This window comes from Brachyistius frenatus, unplaced genomic scaffold, assembly GCF_029030835.1.
Source record: "Brachyistius frenatus isolate BFR_SWC_R1_liver_20210118 unplaced genomic scaffold, ASM2903083v1 Contig_10, whole genome shotgun sequence".
NCBI lineage: Eukaryota > Metazoa > Chordata > Actinopteri > Embiotocidae > Brachyistius > Brachyistius frenatus.
In genome coordinates this window covers 4,869,207-4,887,398 of record NW_027210609.1, presented here as the reverse complement: position 1 = coordinate 4,887,398, position 18,192 = coordinate 4,869,207, and the positions used below count along the sequence as shown (strand labels likewise).

Here is an 18,192-nt window from a genome sequence, read left to right as displayed (position 1 = left end):
GACCTAGTTGTTGATGCCCCCTCCTCTTACCTACAATGGTCTTCTTTGCCGGTTAAAAACCCTTTCATTTAGAGTTCCTACGTACACACCAAATCTGGGCCAAGTCGCACTTTAAAATACTTTTATTGTGTGTTTGTTTTAGTGCCTTTTAAGCGTGGGTCTTCCCACGACACAAGAAGGTGTGTGCTGTTGTTGACAATGTTTCTGGCTTGTTCTAAGAAATAAATCCCACCCATCTGCTGCCCCAATTCTCGAAACACTCACAAATGTGGCCCTCACTCAGGAAAGTCAAATATTTCTACTTTCTTGCTGTAGACTTTGGCTTTGTAGACTTTATATTGCAAGTTATTTGAAGAAATCCACAGTAAAAGCATGTTTTAAATATAATAGTAAAATGCCAGGGTCGTTTTGCTTTCCTCTTGCTTCTGAATGTCAGCAAAGCTGAATTACTGGCTTCATTTTTATTCAAATAGTAGCACTTAAAATGGCACTTACTTATAGCACTTTGTAGTTTGGCTTTCTTGAAGAAAATTGTACTTTCTTTATTCTTGATTCTTGTCATTCTGGGTTTTGTACCCTCATGGTTGAATGCACTTATTGTAAGTCGCTTTGGATAAAAGCGTCAGCTAAATGAAATGTAATGTAATGTAAAAAATAGAGTAACTTACTTACTTTTTGCAGTGCTGCCACTGTGCATTACTCTGTTAAAAAAAAAAAAAAAAAAAAAAAAAACTTTGGATAAAACACAGCCAAGGAGGAGTTTTGATGGGTGTATTTCAATCACAATATCACTGGATGTAATCGGAGAGCAATCTGTCCAAATCAATCATCTTCTGCTGTAGTCTGGGTTGAACTGTAGCCGTTTCTGTCCCGAGTTTCAGTGTTTATCCCTGCTGCGAAACCTCTAACCATGTGGACACAAAGCTTGGTTCCTTTTTCCTTCAGAGCTGCTGGACCGTAAAGACATTGTGCTTACACTCAGCAAGAGAATGGATTAACCCGCAAAATAACACCGCTTTATTTAATCACAAATCTCCCTCTGACCCTTTCTCCCACTGTGGCATCAAGTTTGCTTAACAAGCCCCCTCGGAACCCCTCTGCCCCGATCCGGGGGCCCCTGATAACTTGGTGGCCCCAGTCTTAGTGTCACTCTTTCCCCTCATTACAGGCTTAGATTCCACTGAACCATCTCACAGTCTTGTGCAGCATGTGCATGTTGGGTTAGGAAGGAGGGAGAGACGGGCATTTATGCCACTGTTATTCAGAATGCACATATATGGTGATGCATAAACGCGCAAACAAAAACAAATCATTTACTTTTTCAGCATTCCTTAAAACTGCTGATGTAGCAGCCAAAATAACCATTCGCTGTTGTTAAATTTGACTCAGCATTCATCTTAATAGTACAGTGTCTATGTTATTCACCATTCTTGGCTACACTGTGCTATTCTGCAGTAACCTGTGTAAACCTTAGTTTATAAACTTGTAGGAGATGCTCATGTAACTTCATTTGTCTCATTACAAGTGTAAATAAAACTGTAAACAAGGTTCATAAGTTGCACGGCATGTCGCCGCTTTGACACGCAGAGAAAATACACGCAAACCTATGAATGGGACATTTAGTTTCTTTGCATCTCCGGCAGCAAATGGAAAGAAAAAGTTGGAAAATAAAAGTGGAAATGTCTGCAGTCAAACTTTCCTTTCACTCTGTTCTTGTCCTCTGCCAGATCCTGTTCGAGTTTCCTTCATTTTCACTTTGTTGAATGAGGATAATTAACTCTCCTGACACACTATGCAAAGTAATCAAATCTGTGCTTTGGCAGTATGTGAAGTAGTTTAAAAGTCTGATTCAGTGTGCTCCTCCCCCCCCCACACTCCCTCCGTCTCCCTCTCTTAGCTTCTCTCATACCACACCTAGCACGCCACGAGGTTGGCATTTATCCATGATTTTAATGAGATGGGCTATAGGAATGATGAACTTATTTAAATCATAGAGAAGAGGAGAAGTTCTTTGGCTAACTGATGCTGCCAGTAAGAGACGCGCATTAATCAGTGAAACACTGAGGGCACATGCAGCTGGTATTTATTAGCTGTACACGGGCTTACAAATCACAAGAGGCATCGAGACATGCAAAATGGACACCGACACCAGTTGGTCAAACTGGTCAAAGTAAAAAAAACAGGATTTTTATCAATAGTTTTTTGTAATATTGCCAAAAAAATATATAGTTATTGCGGAAATACCCTTAAATATTGCGATATTGTTTTTGGGCCATATCGCTAACCCCTAACGCGAAAGATTGTGTTTGTAATGATGAACTCGCAGAGTGATCAGCCAACTCCACAGTGACTTTACTGTTTTAATTCCCTTTCGTCACCTATTACTTTCATTACTCTGATTGTCCGTGGTGTATCAGTCAGACTCAACTCAGCATCCATTCCTGCCTGCATACTTAAGTTTGTTTACTAAATCTATCATCCTTCAGGTATTTACTTTCATCCTAATTTGAACAGTCCACATATTAACTGTTGCAAAATATGAAGGTCATGTTTTTCTACACCTGATGTATGATTTGAAGACTTATAAAGTGGACTTCAGGGATGGCTTTTCTTTTCTTTTACCCCAATTGATGACCCCAGTGTACGGGGGAGGGAGGGAACCAGCAAGTGTTCCTCCAGGTTTTTTTTTTTTTTTTTTTTTTTTTACGCATATTTATGATGTTGTTTTGTCCCAAGACATCTTTCCTCGGAGGTGTAACTTTCGGGACATTCATTCTTCGCCTGACATGGTTTACAGAGCCAACAGCATGCTTCTGAGGTCACTGACTGGACAGTGACATTCCAGCTGCTCCCACGGTAACCAATGGCGGGGAGGAGGAGGGAAAGGCTGGTGCTGAGCTGGAGTGCATTCTTTGGTCTCCGACACTTTATGAACACGTCCAGAAACATGCTAGAGACATCAAAACTGCTGGGTGTCCTGATTGAATACCCGATGATGGGGTTGGGATGACGGGGGCGTATGTGATGGAGTGTTTTGATAGTCAACAGAAATTTAAGCATGGCAATTTGGACTGTCCAGGGAACTAAAAACAAACAAACAAACAAACAAAAAAACTTTTCCACCCACAGTTAAGTGAATTGTGTCAAAACTGAATTGGCTGAAAATGTCTGGTCAGGATTTGTGAGGTTCAATGTATAAGTAAAGACTTTAGCAGGAAAAAGCTTAGTGGCAGATCCTGCACAAGAAGCAAAGAAACTCCTCTCACACAGTTACAGCGCACACAGACACATACACTACAAAAGTAGTTTCACTGGCTGCCAGATAAGCTAAAGTAATAACAGTGCCATCTCAGCTAATTTTAGCTCTGTATTGAATGTGCCGCCACTGGTATTCATGGCAACATCTCTGGCTGAGCTTAGCTTTATATTTCGGGTCTGTCTGTTTTTCCTGTCTCACTCTTTCATATTCTCTATTTCCTCCCGTCTCTCTCTCTTCCATGTTGTTCATCCCATTTCCCCTCCCCCTCCATTCTCCATCCCTCTCTCCTCTCCTTTTTTTTTTATACACCACTCTGTTTGAAAGCTATCTCGTCCGATTTCCTATGTGGGGCTACAGCTAATGCCCGACGACATCTCTAATCTGGGAAACGCCAATGTGATCATTTCCACATCCTTTTTTGGTGGGGAGTAATGCTTCTTTACAAAAGTAAACACCTCCTTATGCTGGCTATGATCGGCGTTTCTTTCTCAGCCTTTTCTGCTCTGCAGTTTGTGCAGCATGAAACAGAGACATAAACTCGGTCTTACATAATAAAGAGTAATGACCACTGAGAATAGAAATCTGTTTATGTGCCAGATATTAGCACCTCCAGCCATGCCTGTGCTCTCTCCTGACTTTCTCCCACAAGGTTGTTGAGAAACTTTTACAATTCAAAATGAAGCACCAGTTGCATGACTGAGACATCCTTATCCATCACTGAAGTGCCAATCTTTATCCATTTGTCTACCCTGCACCGCCCACCACAGACTTTATTTAGCTTCATTTTGAATCTTAATCTATATATATAGTTGTAGGGTTCAAAAGACCTTCCGTGATGGGAAAAGAATGGAGCTAATCACATTTCCAGTCCCAGTCTTGTGGCCTATAGACTGCCGTATTGAGATCGACTACATCAATTCTGAACGGCCTTAGTTAAGCAATAAGAAGGCAGTTGGCTACCTCATGGTACAAACATCAGTGGGTTGGCACAGGAACAAATGGGCAGAAGTTAATTTCCATGAAACATTACGTATGCAAGTTGACATTCTACTTCAAAGCTGGTACATATCGGTTCCTCACCGCTCGATAACGTGTTCCCGGCACGTCTGGTTTTGTTGATGGAGGCAAATTGTTTTTGACGCATTGAGCTGATTTTTGAAACGCGTGCATGAGGCGAGTCAAATTCTCTTCTAAGGAGGGAGAAGAGCATTTTTGTAGACATTTTAATCGCATTTAGCGTCACATGAGGTGGATGTGAGGGAGGAGTTCAGAGATGTACAAAACATAACGGTGAGCTGGATAAAACTGAAAATAGCGGTAACTTTGATACTCTACCCGAGTTTGGTACCACTTCAAAACTTTTTCTTAGTTACTTTCTGGAAAAATTCTTCAAAATGCTAATCTCTTTATCCGACCAAAACGACCAAAAATGGGCCCTTAATTAAGCATAACTTTAAGTCTTAATACATTTTGAAATGGTTGAGTTTTAGAAAAATGTGCGTACAATTGTTCTGAACCGGGAAATTAGCACTAGCGACGAAAACCTTTCTTCGTACACTGCTTTAAACGGATATATATTTTTTGCTGTAAATTCTGGCATTTTAACTGCACAGTTTAGTTTATCTTTGTGCCACACCTGTTAGTTGGATGGATTATCTTTGCGAAGGTAGTGCTAACTAACATAGAATTCAACAAATTTGTGAACAAAGTCTTAAAGAAATAAATCTTTTGTTCTACGACATCTTTGATCTTTTACTGCAACTCATTAAAAATGAGAGCAAAAACAAAAGTATTGCCATTGTATTTTTGTTGAGTGTAGTTTCCTGGATTTAGGTCATGTCCTTTTCAGCAGCAATTTGAAGCTCCTGCAGACATGCACTGTAATCCCTAGCCACTCATGGCATCATGTTTGAAAAATAACCCAAGCTGGGTTTTTTTTTTTCTCTCCATGTAAATGTTGCACCGGCAGTTTTTCTTACATAAGGCCACATAACAATTCTACATTTTAACCACAGCTCACGTAGATAATTGCAGAACATTTTCCATTAAGTTTCTTGAGGTGCTTACATTTGAGATTTCTGCATGTGATGTTAGAGCCAATAATTGGAGACGAGAACATTCTGTTTTCCGACTACAGAAAAGGATTTTAAAGGTAGAACAAGCAAGTTCTCCAACTGAAAAGATACTTTTGTGAGCCAAATATGATACACTACATTCATTAGAATGGCTTGGTCCAACGCTGACATTTGATAACTGTTGGCCCTCCATGGCAAGGACGAGATAACAAGTGAACAATCTCTCGCCTTGCTCATCATACATATAGCAACTTCCCGCTGTTCTGTTCTAACGTGCTACATGCCAGTCTTTGTGGGCTTTGCATTTGGAGCGGTCATGCCCTTTGCAGGAATGAACACAACATTTTTTCCCAAACGAGACCTATGCGTGGAAACTAAAAGCTAAATTGAAAATATAAACAACAGCAGGTTCAATGTTTGAAAGCGGCACCAGAGTGAGTGAGTAGGAGTTGCTCATTGCGCCTCTTCAAGACATTTCAGAGGGATCTTTGTGTAGCTTTTGATCCTCTGACTCCCGACTCTTGAATCACTGAGACACTGTGCCCCCCTCCTGATGGACTAATAAAAGTCTGAATTACTAGTGCATTGTTGGTCGTGAAATAAAACCGAAGGAGCCATCGTACTGATTCACTGCTTGATGTTTTAACAAAATAACCGTCCGGCTGGCTGGCAGCTATGGCTCTATTTTGGGAATGGTGGAAGCCCCCCTCTCTGACTCCTGTTGTCCTGTGCTGTGACTCCTCTGCTTGCCCTCTGGCTACATGCCTCTTGTACTGTGCAAGGAGAGCACTTCACAGTTCCCCAGTGAAACCAGAGCTTTGCCTTCAACCTCCTGCCTTGCCATGTCCTCCTGGCTATTTTTACTCCAGCAGTGGCTACTTCTGCTAAAACCCATACCACAGCCTACTGGACTGGAGCTGAGGCCATGTGTTTCCACGTGTGTGTGTGTGTGTGTGTGTGTGTGTGTGTGTGTGTGTGTGTGTGTGTGTGTGTGTGTGTGTGTGTGTGTGTGTGTGTGTGTGTGTGTGTGTGTGTGTGTGTGTGTGTGTGTGTGTGTGTGTGTGTGTGTGTGTGCATGGACATGGGCGTGTGAGTGGTAAAACTGTATTTAAAAAGATGTTGCACAAAATAGGTTACAATCACAATTTGATAGCACTTGATTATATCTGGAAAAAAAAAAGGTGTAATTATGGGGCAACCCCATTGCTTTGGGGTTGGGATGGTTGACCACAAACCGCAACTTCCCAAGTTTGGGACGGGGAGTTTCCCCATCTCTCTCCCCTCATTTCCATTTCTCTATAATAGTGCTATTTAATAAAGCACCCAAATAATGATGGCGTATTTACAAATAATTACGTGTTGCAATATTATAGTTGTTGGGGAACAAAACGAAAGACTGTACTTTTGAAGTGCCAAATGTTATAATTAAGAGGCCCTTTGGTAAAAAAAAAAATTTGGTGATGAGGAGCAACAATTTTGTAATCATGAAGATCTTGTTGACAGGTTTTTCAAACTACACACTAATTATAAAATATGCTGTGTGGGAACAAATAAAAAAATAACAAAAGTAATATATATATATATTTTTTTATTGAATAAAGAGAGGCTACAATAATATTCCAATGGGAAGATTACAAATATTATGACGACAAAAAAAAAAAAAAATGGCACAGCTAGTCTACTGAATCACGCAACCTATAGATTAAGTATTTTATTAGTTTTTCTGAATATCCAGTGAAGTTACAATACTCTAAGAACTTCCTGTCCTGTTATTATAAAATACAGATGACTCTCTTTTTTTTTTTTTTTTTTTTTTTTGACTGCCAGTCACGCAGTGTACATAGCAGTCGCTGCTGATAGTATTTTTAACTGTGTTGACTCACATTGGCATGACAACACGAGTGCCACTATTGGCACACGGTCATTATTGGCAGGAAACAATCAAATTCAATCAATGAATTACTCTATATTTGCCGTAAGGACAACTGATTGTGCAGTTAGGACTCACAAAGCAGATAAACAGATCGCATAACTAACTACAAATACCGTGTCTTGATTGTATGTTTCTGCTAACCAGTCAAGTTGCAGTCTCCATGTGTGTCTGCCAGCACAGAATATCTGTCCGATCTAGAGCTGCCTCAAATAGCCCCAGATTGACTAAGTGTTAGTTGACGAGAAAAGTCTTGGTCAACCAAGTTTTCACAAGTCGTTCGGTCTCAAGAAGGAAAAAAAAAACACAACAACCTAAAACGGCACCTCATCAGAGACGCCATAGATAAACAATTCACAAAGTTTGTTACTGGCTGAGTCTTTACCTGTAGGAACGTGGCCTTGTGGGTAAAATTTCACGACTGCAGTATTCAAATGTTCGCACCTCGTTTGCTGAAAAGTACCAATAAAGGCCCAGTTCATACGATGTCACAACTGCGTTTCTGCCTCTCCTCATCGCTGCAGAGTTGCTCCGGATAATAAAGGTTACAGTTACCAAACACGCACGCGCACAGCAGAGGGTCCAGGTGTCCTCATGCCCTGGTTGTAAATAGTGGACCGACAACCCGAAAACATAATGTGTCTGGCTACAGCTGCTGATTGCACAAAGTCTTAAAAAAAATTTAAAAAAAAAAAAAAAGTAGAAAAAAAAATACAAGACGCTTCATTTGGATTATAAATGCAAAACACAAGATGTTTAGAACTTGGTTCGCGAATTCCACAACACCTCCAGCTGCGCTCGGTCGTCTTTGCCAGCGTTGGTGCACAGCTGGAGGAACTTACCTCCCCTCGACGCGTCCAGCTGGTGCTTAAGATATGCCCACCCACGCCAGAAGCAACTATGCACATCAGATATACAACATTAAGATGATAGAATATCTAAGACCGCTGATTACATTTGCCACGTTAGGACTTTTTTTTTTTTTTTTTTTTTTACTCCATTAAAAAGCAGGAGAGGCTCTGTATACGGGCTGAGGAGAATTGTTTACAGGTGAACGTCTGCTCCGTCTTGAAACTTCTTAAATACAACAATTTTCAACTCCTCTCCAAAACCTTGAGGTTCCAGTTTTCACTCATTTCTTTTCCCTCTCTCCTCCGTCCTCTCGTACTTCTTCTGCCTTTTTCTCTTATCCAATTCTCTCTCTCTCTCTCTCTCTCTCAAACTCTGGCTCTGCTTCAGTGAAGTACATCAAGGAGATGTCTGCCTTCTTTAAAAGCTCTGGGTCCCCTGGAGCAGCCCTCCCGTGGGATTCTCCCCCCTCCACCCCTCAGAGGGGCACTGAGCTGTCCCCTGCTGAGGTGAAGGAGCCCCGAAGCATCCCGCTGAAGATGTGCCAGGTGTCCCGAAAACAGTGCCCCCCAGACACGGAAAACAGGTACCACAAGTTCCATGCATTCCGCTTCACGTAATATTTGATTCAGTTCATTCATTTTTAAGGAACAAAAAAAAAAAATAACAAAAAAATAACAAAATGGCTCAAAAGGATTATTGTAAAAGAGACTTCTGATATTTCTTGCTCACATATTCTCTTTGTTAAGATCTGAAACTTCCCTTTCACCCTCGAGCTTTGCTCTCTGCCATTTTTCTTTTCTTCCCCCAACTGCCCCTTTATGTCTCTCTTCTTGCTTCTCTCTCTCTCTTCCTCTCATCTCATTCTCCAGGTATTTTGAGGTGATTTCATCCAACAAAAAGAACTCTGTGTTCCTGCGAGCTAAAGACCCAGCCGTGGCCCAGTCCTGGTACAACGCCATCCAAGCTGGCACTGCCAACCTTTTACCCCGAGTGAAGGAGCAGATGAAGAGCATGCAGCCTGGCATGGAGGTCAAACATCTGGGCTGGATTACGGAGCAGGTATGGAAAGATACAGAGGTACACGGTAAACTGTATTTCTGTCGTTTTGATGACGCGCTAGCCTTTTGTTAAGGCTTTTGTGCCTGTACAAGGTCAAACAATACGTTTGTATTCCGTTTTTAAAACGCTTACAGCAACGTAGACATGCAAAAAGCACGTGCCTAATTCCAGATTCTTTTCATTATTTGGCAATTCCTCCAATAGTTGTCAAAATCTTAAATCATTAACGTGAAACCTGTAGTGGCACGAGTTGAGGGATCATCTTCATCAGCGGGATGAATGTCTAAGTTCGATTGCAAAACAAAAGTGCAACCCGTTGAGTTATTTGAGTCGGGAACAAAGTTGCGGACGGACACTGAAAGCTCTAACAGGACTAAGCATCTTTAAAAAGTCTACAACTCTAGATCTTACACAACGTACAAAGCTAATAAAACAACTCCCCTCTCCAAATGACCCTGCGTTGAGGTTTGCCTACATGCTCATACATGTTTAATCCTTCAGTTTGTTGGAGCTCATTTTTAACATCTGTCTCAGGCAAAACTGTCTTTCAGCATTGTAAAGTGTGGTGACAGCCCATTTTTTTTTAACCTGCCAGCAAAACAACAAACTCATTTTATCCATTATGTACACACGCAACTACTTATACATATGACCCATCAGGGTCAAATTGGCCCACTGTCATTGTATAATCAAATACATACCGCAACATGCAATGTCGTCCACATTCTACACCTGAAGTCAGAACTCCATTTTTAGGTGTCGAAAATTTCACAAAGGAAAAGTGAAGGAAGTATTTTAGAAAGCTCAGACAGTCCAGGAAATTGCGATCGCAATTATTCACACCAATTCAAGCAATCTCGGCAATATTTGCCAGACCTGGCAATTTTGCAAAGTTTTGCAGTTTTTCCTGCAAAAAAAAACAACTTCTCAACAGAAGCTGTGCTGAAATTGTTCCACCATAGTAATACTTTCGAAGTAGCTTTTTCAAACAAAACTTGCTTTATAAAGAAAAAAATATATATTAAAAAAATGTATTATCACTAAAATATGTCTAATGTGCATTGTGCCTATTATCATAGGAAGTGATTACATATGACTCCTAATCAGGTAGTTGAAAAAGAAATCACAATTTCTTTGTCCTTGACTTGGATTTTTTTTCTAATTTCCACAATTTGACTGGAAAAAAACTCATCTAAAACCTAAAACACCTAAACCTTAAAACAAATTCCGTTGCAATTTTTGAGGAAAATCAGGTGCAAAATCAAGCATTTTTATTGCAATAGAATTTTTTTTTTTTAAACTCCTGGAGGGACTTACTCAAAAATGGAAACGCTGAAACAGATCTGACCTAAAGTGGGAGGCTTAAATGATTTCTTCAATTTTGATCCAAATGTCCCCGTGTGCAGGTGTCTCATGGTCCGGAGAGACCTATACTGGCTGTGTTGACTGACAGGGACCTGCTCCTGTATCCCTCCCTGCCTGAAAGCAAAGAGAGCTTCAGCAACCCCACCAAGAGTCACCCGCTCATCACCACCAGGTTCACAACGCCTCCATACACGCACGCACGCACGCACACTTTTTGTCTTCTTTTTCACATAAACGCATTCACCTATCGTAACGTGTTTCGCAAGATCTGTCTCCACCCTGTCCAGTCCAGTTGAGTAAACGGGCCGCTCCCTGGCTTGTTTTGGCCCAGTATAAGAGCACTCGCTCACTCTTTCCATCGCTGAACTGTTGGACATTTTGCCATATAACATCACATTCATTTGGAAAACTTTAGTGGAACCAGAACCTATGAGTCATGTGTTTTTCCGCCCTTCTTTTTCTCTAGTGTACTCCACATCTCGCCCTCCACCCTTGCAACGGTTTCTCTGGAACATCATTCGCTCTTCTGTCGGCTCCTCTTTTCTCTAAAATCGTAATTATCTTGTTTCTCAGTCATGATTTTCTCATACGTTTTCCTTTCACCCCCCCCCTCCCCCTCCCTCCTAGACTAGTCCACTCTGGCCCGGGAAAAGTTCTCCTCTCCTGGACTCCGAGCTGTCGTTTGGCCTACGTACGGGCACCAAGCAAGGCGTGGAAACTCGTGTGTTCAGGGTGGATTCTGCCAAGGAGCTTTCCACCTGGACTCATCTGCTGGTGGAGGGTTGTCACAATGCTGCCGAGCTCATCAAGGAGGTCACCACGGGTACAGAGATTCTTTGACCTCAAGTTCCCTTTTCGTGCTGGCTGCGCGGTTCCTCTACCCACAAGTGGAACATTCTAATTTCCTTTGAACTGTCGCAGGTCTCCCGAGAGATCGGTCCGAAAAGTTTGGTTTTCTCTGAGTGTTGCTGGTATGTGCTTGAGCGAGCAGAGAATAGCACAACCGGGGTCCCAGAATCGACCCCTGCTGGAGTCATCCTTTGTAAACAAAAAAAAAAAGTTTCTTCTAAAGGCAATTATGCAATCAGAAGAGATCTGCATTGGTTAAAGACATCTTATCTATCATAAGATGCTTGCTTATGATACATATGTCCACTACGTGTTATATGCCCAATGATGGGCATCTTACTTTTATTCTATATTGAATTACTTAATATAATCCTAATATAGGCAAAAATATGTATTAAAAAAGAAAGAAACATTAGCTGTACCAAAAGTCAATTTTGACCATTCAAATGTTTAAAAGTCCAAAAAAATGTTTCCCTTGCATCACCAAAATGTGCTGAAAGGGCAAAATCAATCATCTAAATATGAATAAAAGGGTATTTTAGTGGTTGAAACTAAACTTTTGAACGTGATTGGTGGATCTTCTACACTGATGCAAGTTAGGTAAATGACATTTGTTACATTTCTGATGTTGTCAAAGTTGTTTGCCAGAGTAATACAGTACCACATGCCTGTACTTTCAATCTACTGAGAATCAAAAGTGCCGATTGTGACGAACACTCCAATCGTGCCTATGAATACACTTCGAATATATTTCACCCAAACAATTCCCGGCACAAGACGGTTTCATTCAACAGATGCAGACATTCCAGTCTCTCTGAGCAGGATTAGAAAGATTTATTGTTCTTTACAAAATGATTTAGGGACTGTACTAATTTGCAGAATGTCCTCAATCGATGCAGATTTCTTCTGGTTGCATTTTTATAAAAGATCTGTAATTGGGTTTTTAGAAAAGGGAAGCTCTTTTTTTATAGTTTATTTTAATGAAAAGCTTGAGAGCAGATATATTTCTCATCTCAAAAGTAGCTGAATATGTTGTCTGAGCTCCTGTCTGCACTGAGTCAACTCCAAGCCTCTCCTTTTACCTCAATCTATGATGCAGATTCTGCAGGGAGTAATCCACCTTTTATGCGACAGGCACCGGTTCACATGGTGCAGCGTAGCGGCGTCATTATATTGTCCCCTGCTGGCAGGACGCGGTGGTGCAAAAAAAACCTTCGGACAACAGCAGAAAACTTGTCTTTTTGTTTTAAATTCTTCCATTTGAATACGATTCATTTCAATCATTTCCATGAATCTTTTCAGTGCATTAAGGCATCCAAATTCGTAGGACACAGCCAGGAACTATGGGCTCTGCATCAATACTCGACCGAATCAATCAAATAGGAAAACAAATGAGCCGATATGACCGCAGCCGTTAAATCGCCACGTGACGTTCACTCGTTTCGGCCTCTATTTAACTGCCACTTCTTTCTGTTTCTACTTCAAGCCTGCAGCTGGAACGGGAAAGAGTGCACCCTGGGAGTGCACATTGACGAGGGCTTCACGCTATTCACAGAGGAAATGGGCGTCAGGAAAAGTATTCTTCTCCAGCAGCCCTTCGAGCGCCTCAGGATGTCCTCGGACGACGGAGTCCGCATGATGTTCCTCGACTTCGGAGGCCCCGAGGCCGAGATTGTAAGTAACTCTCAGTTTTCTAATCGGGCTTTGACATCATAGTGGGAGTTTGGTAACGCTTTAGTAAACTAACAGAGCAGTTAACTCTTTCCTTCTGTAAATATGAGCTCTTGTACTGAATTAGTCAAACGTGAGAGTAAGACTCGCGTCACGAAGTGTTGTGCCAACTAACGGAGTGGTTTAATGTTTTATCTGTGACGGGAGGCGATGCAGTTAATGGGGAAATGTGTGTGCTTCGAGACACGCTCACGACGTTAAAGTGATAATAGTATTTCTGCGTATTTACAATAACATACTACAATTATTTTTGACAAAAATTACATTGACACGAGGTCCCTTTACTGAGGGGTGTCCCGAGTCCATCTCCGAAGATCCGTGTCGTTTCCGATCAAGACATTTGTTAAACTCATTGGTATCGGCTGTCCTGAGCTATATTTGGCCCTGATGCTTTGTTTTACGTCAACCGTTTTGAAAGGGTCCCGTTCACAGAGAGCACAAACTGTGACAGGAAGCAGAAGTGTCCTCTGGCGTACGGTGTATATGTGTGGCTACCATGTGTGCGGCTTGAAAATACTTGAAAATTTAAAAAAAAAAAAAAAAAACCAAAGGAGCACAACCACCTTGTAACGTCTGCAGAACAGAGCTGCGTTCAATGCTGCTACTTTTGATAGAAGTACCTTTTAAAAATATATACGCTCAACGAAATACAGCGAGTTTCACTCGGGGAACCGTCATAAAGTATGATTGTGATTTTGATTTGTTGTGAATGAATGCTGTAACACCAAAGTTGATGTGAAATTGTGATTATAATAGTCATTTTGAGTGTTCCTGCTATATTGCCGATTATTAAGAGCTCTTTATATAGACATCTTTTAGTTTGTTTACTTTAATTATTTAGTTGAAAACACGATACCCATCAATACAATACATTTTTTAGTTAATTATGTTCTACAAATAAATTAAACGTTAATAAAAAAACAACATTAGGGACAGCTTGGGCGAAAGCGTTTTTTTTTTAATTTATTTTTTATTTTTTATACATTACAGACCTATTTAGATGCGAATTTATTCATTGGCTTGATTTAAATCATTTCAATAAACGTGCACCTGTGCAGCTGCATTATCTAGGGAAAATACAAGCATCCGCTGAAGACTCGGTATGATATTAATTAACATGGATTGGGGGCTAAAAAAAAGTTGATCAGAATATCCCCACTTGCTCCTTTTCTATTTTCTGCTCCTCTCAAACGCGTCTTGGATCAGCATTTTGAATTTGCCTACATTTTCACCAAAGAGCCGTCTCCATGACAGATGAGCAAACTCCATCCCCCCCCCCCCCCCCCCAGTGAAGACCAAAAGATGCGGTTAAATCTGGAGGAAAATCTAAAGGTCGAGCACAAACCTTCCCACTCAAATTGCAAGCATTGATACTAAATGCCGGTGTTTCAAATTTATTTGAGCAGTATTGAAAGAGGGACTGTACTGAAAATGTTTTTACTGCCAGAAGATTCTTGTTCGCACGTGATAATACCAGGCGACACATTTAAAGCCCAAATCCTCTGGCCCTTCCCTAACTGTATAGCAACATCCGTTGTGGTCTAGTTACTCCTTAAATGGTTCCGGTTCTCTTGAGTGCCAAACAGTTTGTTTTTATATATTTTATCAATACGGCAGAGATGTTCATTTTAGTGATTTCAATTCTTGCCTCCTCCCCCCCCCCCCCCCCCGACCTCCCCCTCCTCTTATCGTTCTCTTATTTCAGCAACTGGACCTGCATTGTTGCCCTAAGACCATGGTCTTCATCATCCACTCTTTCCTGTCTGCTAAGGTCAAGCGACTTGGCCTGCTGGCATGATAACGGCCAACCATCCAGAACATCGCGATAGGAATATTCAATAAAAACCTGCAGCCCGGAAGACTCTCGAGACTCCAGACGACGGGGCCCGGGAAACGACGCTGACTAGAACTTTCTTTTCAGCCCTCTTAGGCCTCTAAAACGATCACCTCTGGTCAGGCACCTCCCGCTCTTTCTAGTGGAATGATGGACACTTGTCGAACTTGTACTTGTAAGGTAAAAAAAAAAAAAAAAAAAAAAAAAATGATGCGAGTCAGTTGCCACTTAAGGGGTCAAATCTGTCCCAGTGGGTGATGACGCTTTATGATGGCAAACTGTACGAATACGACGGCCTGAATCTTAACGTTTCGAAGCTTGAAGTCCCAAACATGTCTTTTTTTTTTTTTTGTCCCATTGTTTAGTTTTATTTCACGAGTCACGACGAGCCTTTGTAATGAGCATCCTTTCATCTTTCAATCTTTGCTTTATGCGCCGTGAGCAAGTCACAACAAAAGTAATTTAACAAATGTCCTGATTGATGTTGGACAAACATTTTTTTTTTTTTTTTGTAAAGGCAGCTTCAATGGAGTGACAGGATGACATGTTTGATCACTACATGATCAATAGTCTTTACTGAACAATGTGCAGAGTACAACTATAATGATATGCTGTTTATGTGGACTGTTAAGTTGCCTTCAGCCGGCATTTTTTTTTTTTTAATGGAAGAAAGCAACATGCATTTTTGACAGGATTATTAAATATATTTTGAATTGCTTTTTTTTCCTTCTCCGTCTCATTTCAGTTTTACCTGTACTCATAATCTCCGCCCTAACAAAAAGAATAACGGTTTATTACAAGAGACTAATTTTATCCGTTCATAGATGACAGAACGGTTCAAGAGTTGGCCAGTCCAGCTAAGCTCCTCCTCCTGCGTGGATAAGCTCTGATGTAAAATACCCGAGTTCAGCTTCTAAAATAAACCTAAACGGTACAAAGCGTTTGTCTGAACTTCATACTTCAGTCAGCGGAGACGACGGACGGAGCTTTATCGCATTTGTCCGACGTATAAACGTCGGTTTAAATACCACACGAAAGACGTTGAGTTGTTTACATCCAAGTTGTTTAATCGTGTATTTCTGGACCGTTTGTTTTTGACTGAACATCTGCTGTTTGGGGCCTTCCTTTTCTGTCCTCTGTCCAACACTAAACAGACTTGTATTAATATATATTTCAAAACTAAAAAAAAAAAAGTTGTTTGTTGTATATTCTTATTTAAACAAAGGTGTGCCTTGCAGGGTTGTTTGTATATAAAAATGTAATAAACTTTGTTAACTTTTCTTTAATTTGCCGGCATTTATTTCTGCGACGTGGCCGAATAGCAACGAAAATCATAATGAATTCCAGTCCGTTTTACAAAATGTAAATGAACGTGAATGCTCCTCCGTGTCAACTAAGTGCATAACTAACCAACTGCCATCACTTTATCCAAAGCAGCCATGTTAGTTTTATGTTGTTGTTGTTGTTTTTTTAGCCTTATCCACGGCACCCGTCTAAATAACCGTTAAAACCACGAGTGCCTCAAGTCGGCCCAAATGCGCTTCATGCGTCCGGCTGCGTGCGCGATATCTGGCGGTCTTTAACGAGCCGTTCCTCTTGAGCCGCAGCGGATCTGGCCTCCGCGCTGTCTTTATTTAACGGTCCCGGTCGGGGGTCTGACAGTTTTATTAAATCCGAGGCAGATCTGTAGAATGGGGGAAGAGCAAAGATGATGATGATGAGATGCTTTAAGTCAGCGGGGGGGTTGCGTGATGGAGACGGTTAGGCCTGCTGCTCGCCATTGTAACGGGAGCGCGCAGACGGTCGAGCTCCTGCGCGCTTTTACTGCCGCGAGGCGGCGTTATCAGCGAGGCGCAGATGCTGCTTGTTGCTATGTAAGGTGGCGTGTCTGCGTGCGTGCGTGCGTGCGCTTTTTAAACACGTGACAATTTGCATGCGTATCCCTGAACAACAAATCCGAGCCGGAGAGTTCTCGCAACAGCAAACTGCGAGTTGTATATGAAATCAGAATAGCGTGTTCACATTTGATCATATCTTCCTCCCTTCCCTCCCGCCCTCCCACCCCTTTCAGCTCTCACCCCTCTTGTTGAGATATTGCCATGGCAACGGCAGGGAGCTCTTAGTTTGGCTGCGTCCATCTCTTCCACTGAACTATGGTTTTGCGGCTGAAATTGCCAATCAGCCTCTCGGATCCTGCTGGAGAGGAGGAGGAGATTGTGTGAATATATTTTGATTAACAACAATAACAAAAAAAAAAAAAAGGAAGGGCACTTTGCAGGGAGAGGAAGGAGGAGAACATTGTCGGAAAACATGATGTTGGTAAGGGAAGAGGCTAAAAAAAAAAAAAAAAAAAAATGCAACACAACATAGAATACGCTCTGCCACCCCTTCTATTGTGCTGAAGTCTGCAAAGCAAACAAACATACAAAGAAGAAGTCTCTAAATAGAATTGGCTAAATTCCTAACAGTTGGGTATCGGGGCTTTGTGTGGATTTTCAGAAGAACCAAGAACTTTTTCTGGACCAGTAACACCCAGGCGAAGCATGGACGGGGTACAATACTAGATGGGGCCGAGGTAGTGCCTCTGCCAAGGTTTTAGCCAATATTCGGACACATGTAATTCATATTATCGGGAACAATTTTCCCCAAGTTGTAGAGTTACAGAGAATTTCAGAATTTTTTTTTCCACACGTATTTTCTCCTTCATAGGCTCCTATTTAGTTTTGGTTGAAACTCGGGTATCATTCATCTTGCTATATCATTTTTTTTCTGTAGCACTTTAAATCGGTGTAGATGTTTTGGATCAACTGCACTGTGATGAAACCGCGAGGTATGATCGATGGGTTAACATGTATTTTTGCATTTCGCCGTGAAAAATGGTGAATCTATTCCTCTTGTAACGAAGGAAAAACAGTCACAGATGAACGAGTTTGTTTCTTTTCGTGTTTTCATGCTTTGAAAAATGGTCAGCATAGAAGAGCAGTACATCAAATTGGAATAAAATGCTTTGAAAATGATTGATGTGGTCAAACTATGTTTAGGCGATGTCTGGAGCGGTGTTCTTTAAACGAAACAAGAACTCAATTTATCGTGTTGTGCATTTTAACCCAGTTTTCTGCTTTACAATTTCAAATAAACCAGATTATTCCTTAAAAGATCAAAAAACATGTTCTGCTGCTTCTCATCGTCAAACTGTCTCAGAGCTGTGGCTTTACTCTCTCTCTCTCTCTCTCTCTCT

General features: G+C 41.2%; 1 protein-coding gene across 1 annotated transcript in view; it reads left to right on the top strand.

Annotated features, from left to right (window-relative positions):
- Positions 1-16,234, top strand: part of snta1 (syntrophin, alpha 1) — a 35,373-nt gene extending 19,139 nt beyond the window's left edge. The window contains 7 exon segments of the mRNA XM_069691025.1: positions 8,504-8,699; positions 8,986-9,175; positions 10,582-10,712; positions 11,168-11,184; positions 11,187-11,363; positions 12,876-13,063; positions 14,826-16,234. Of these exon segments, the coding sequence (XP_069547126.1) occupies positions 8,504-8,699; positions 8,986-9,175; positions 10,582-10,712; positions 11,168-11,184; positions 11,187-11,363; positions 12,876-13,063; positions 14,826-14,918 (992 nt within the window). The 3' untranslated portion in view covers positions 14,919-16,234.
- Positions 16,235-18,192: the final 1,958 nt, after the last annotated feature.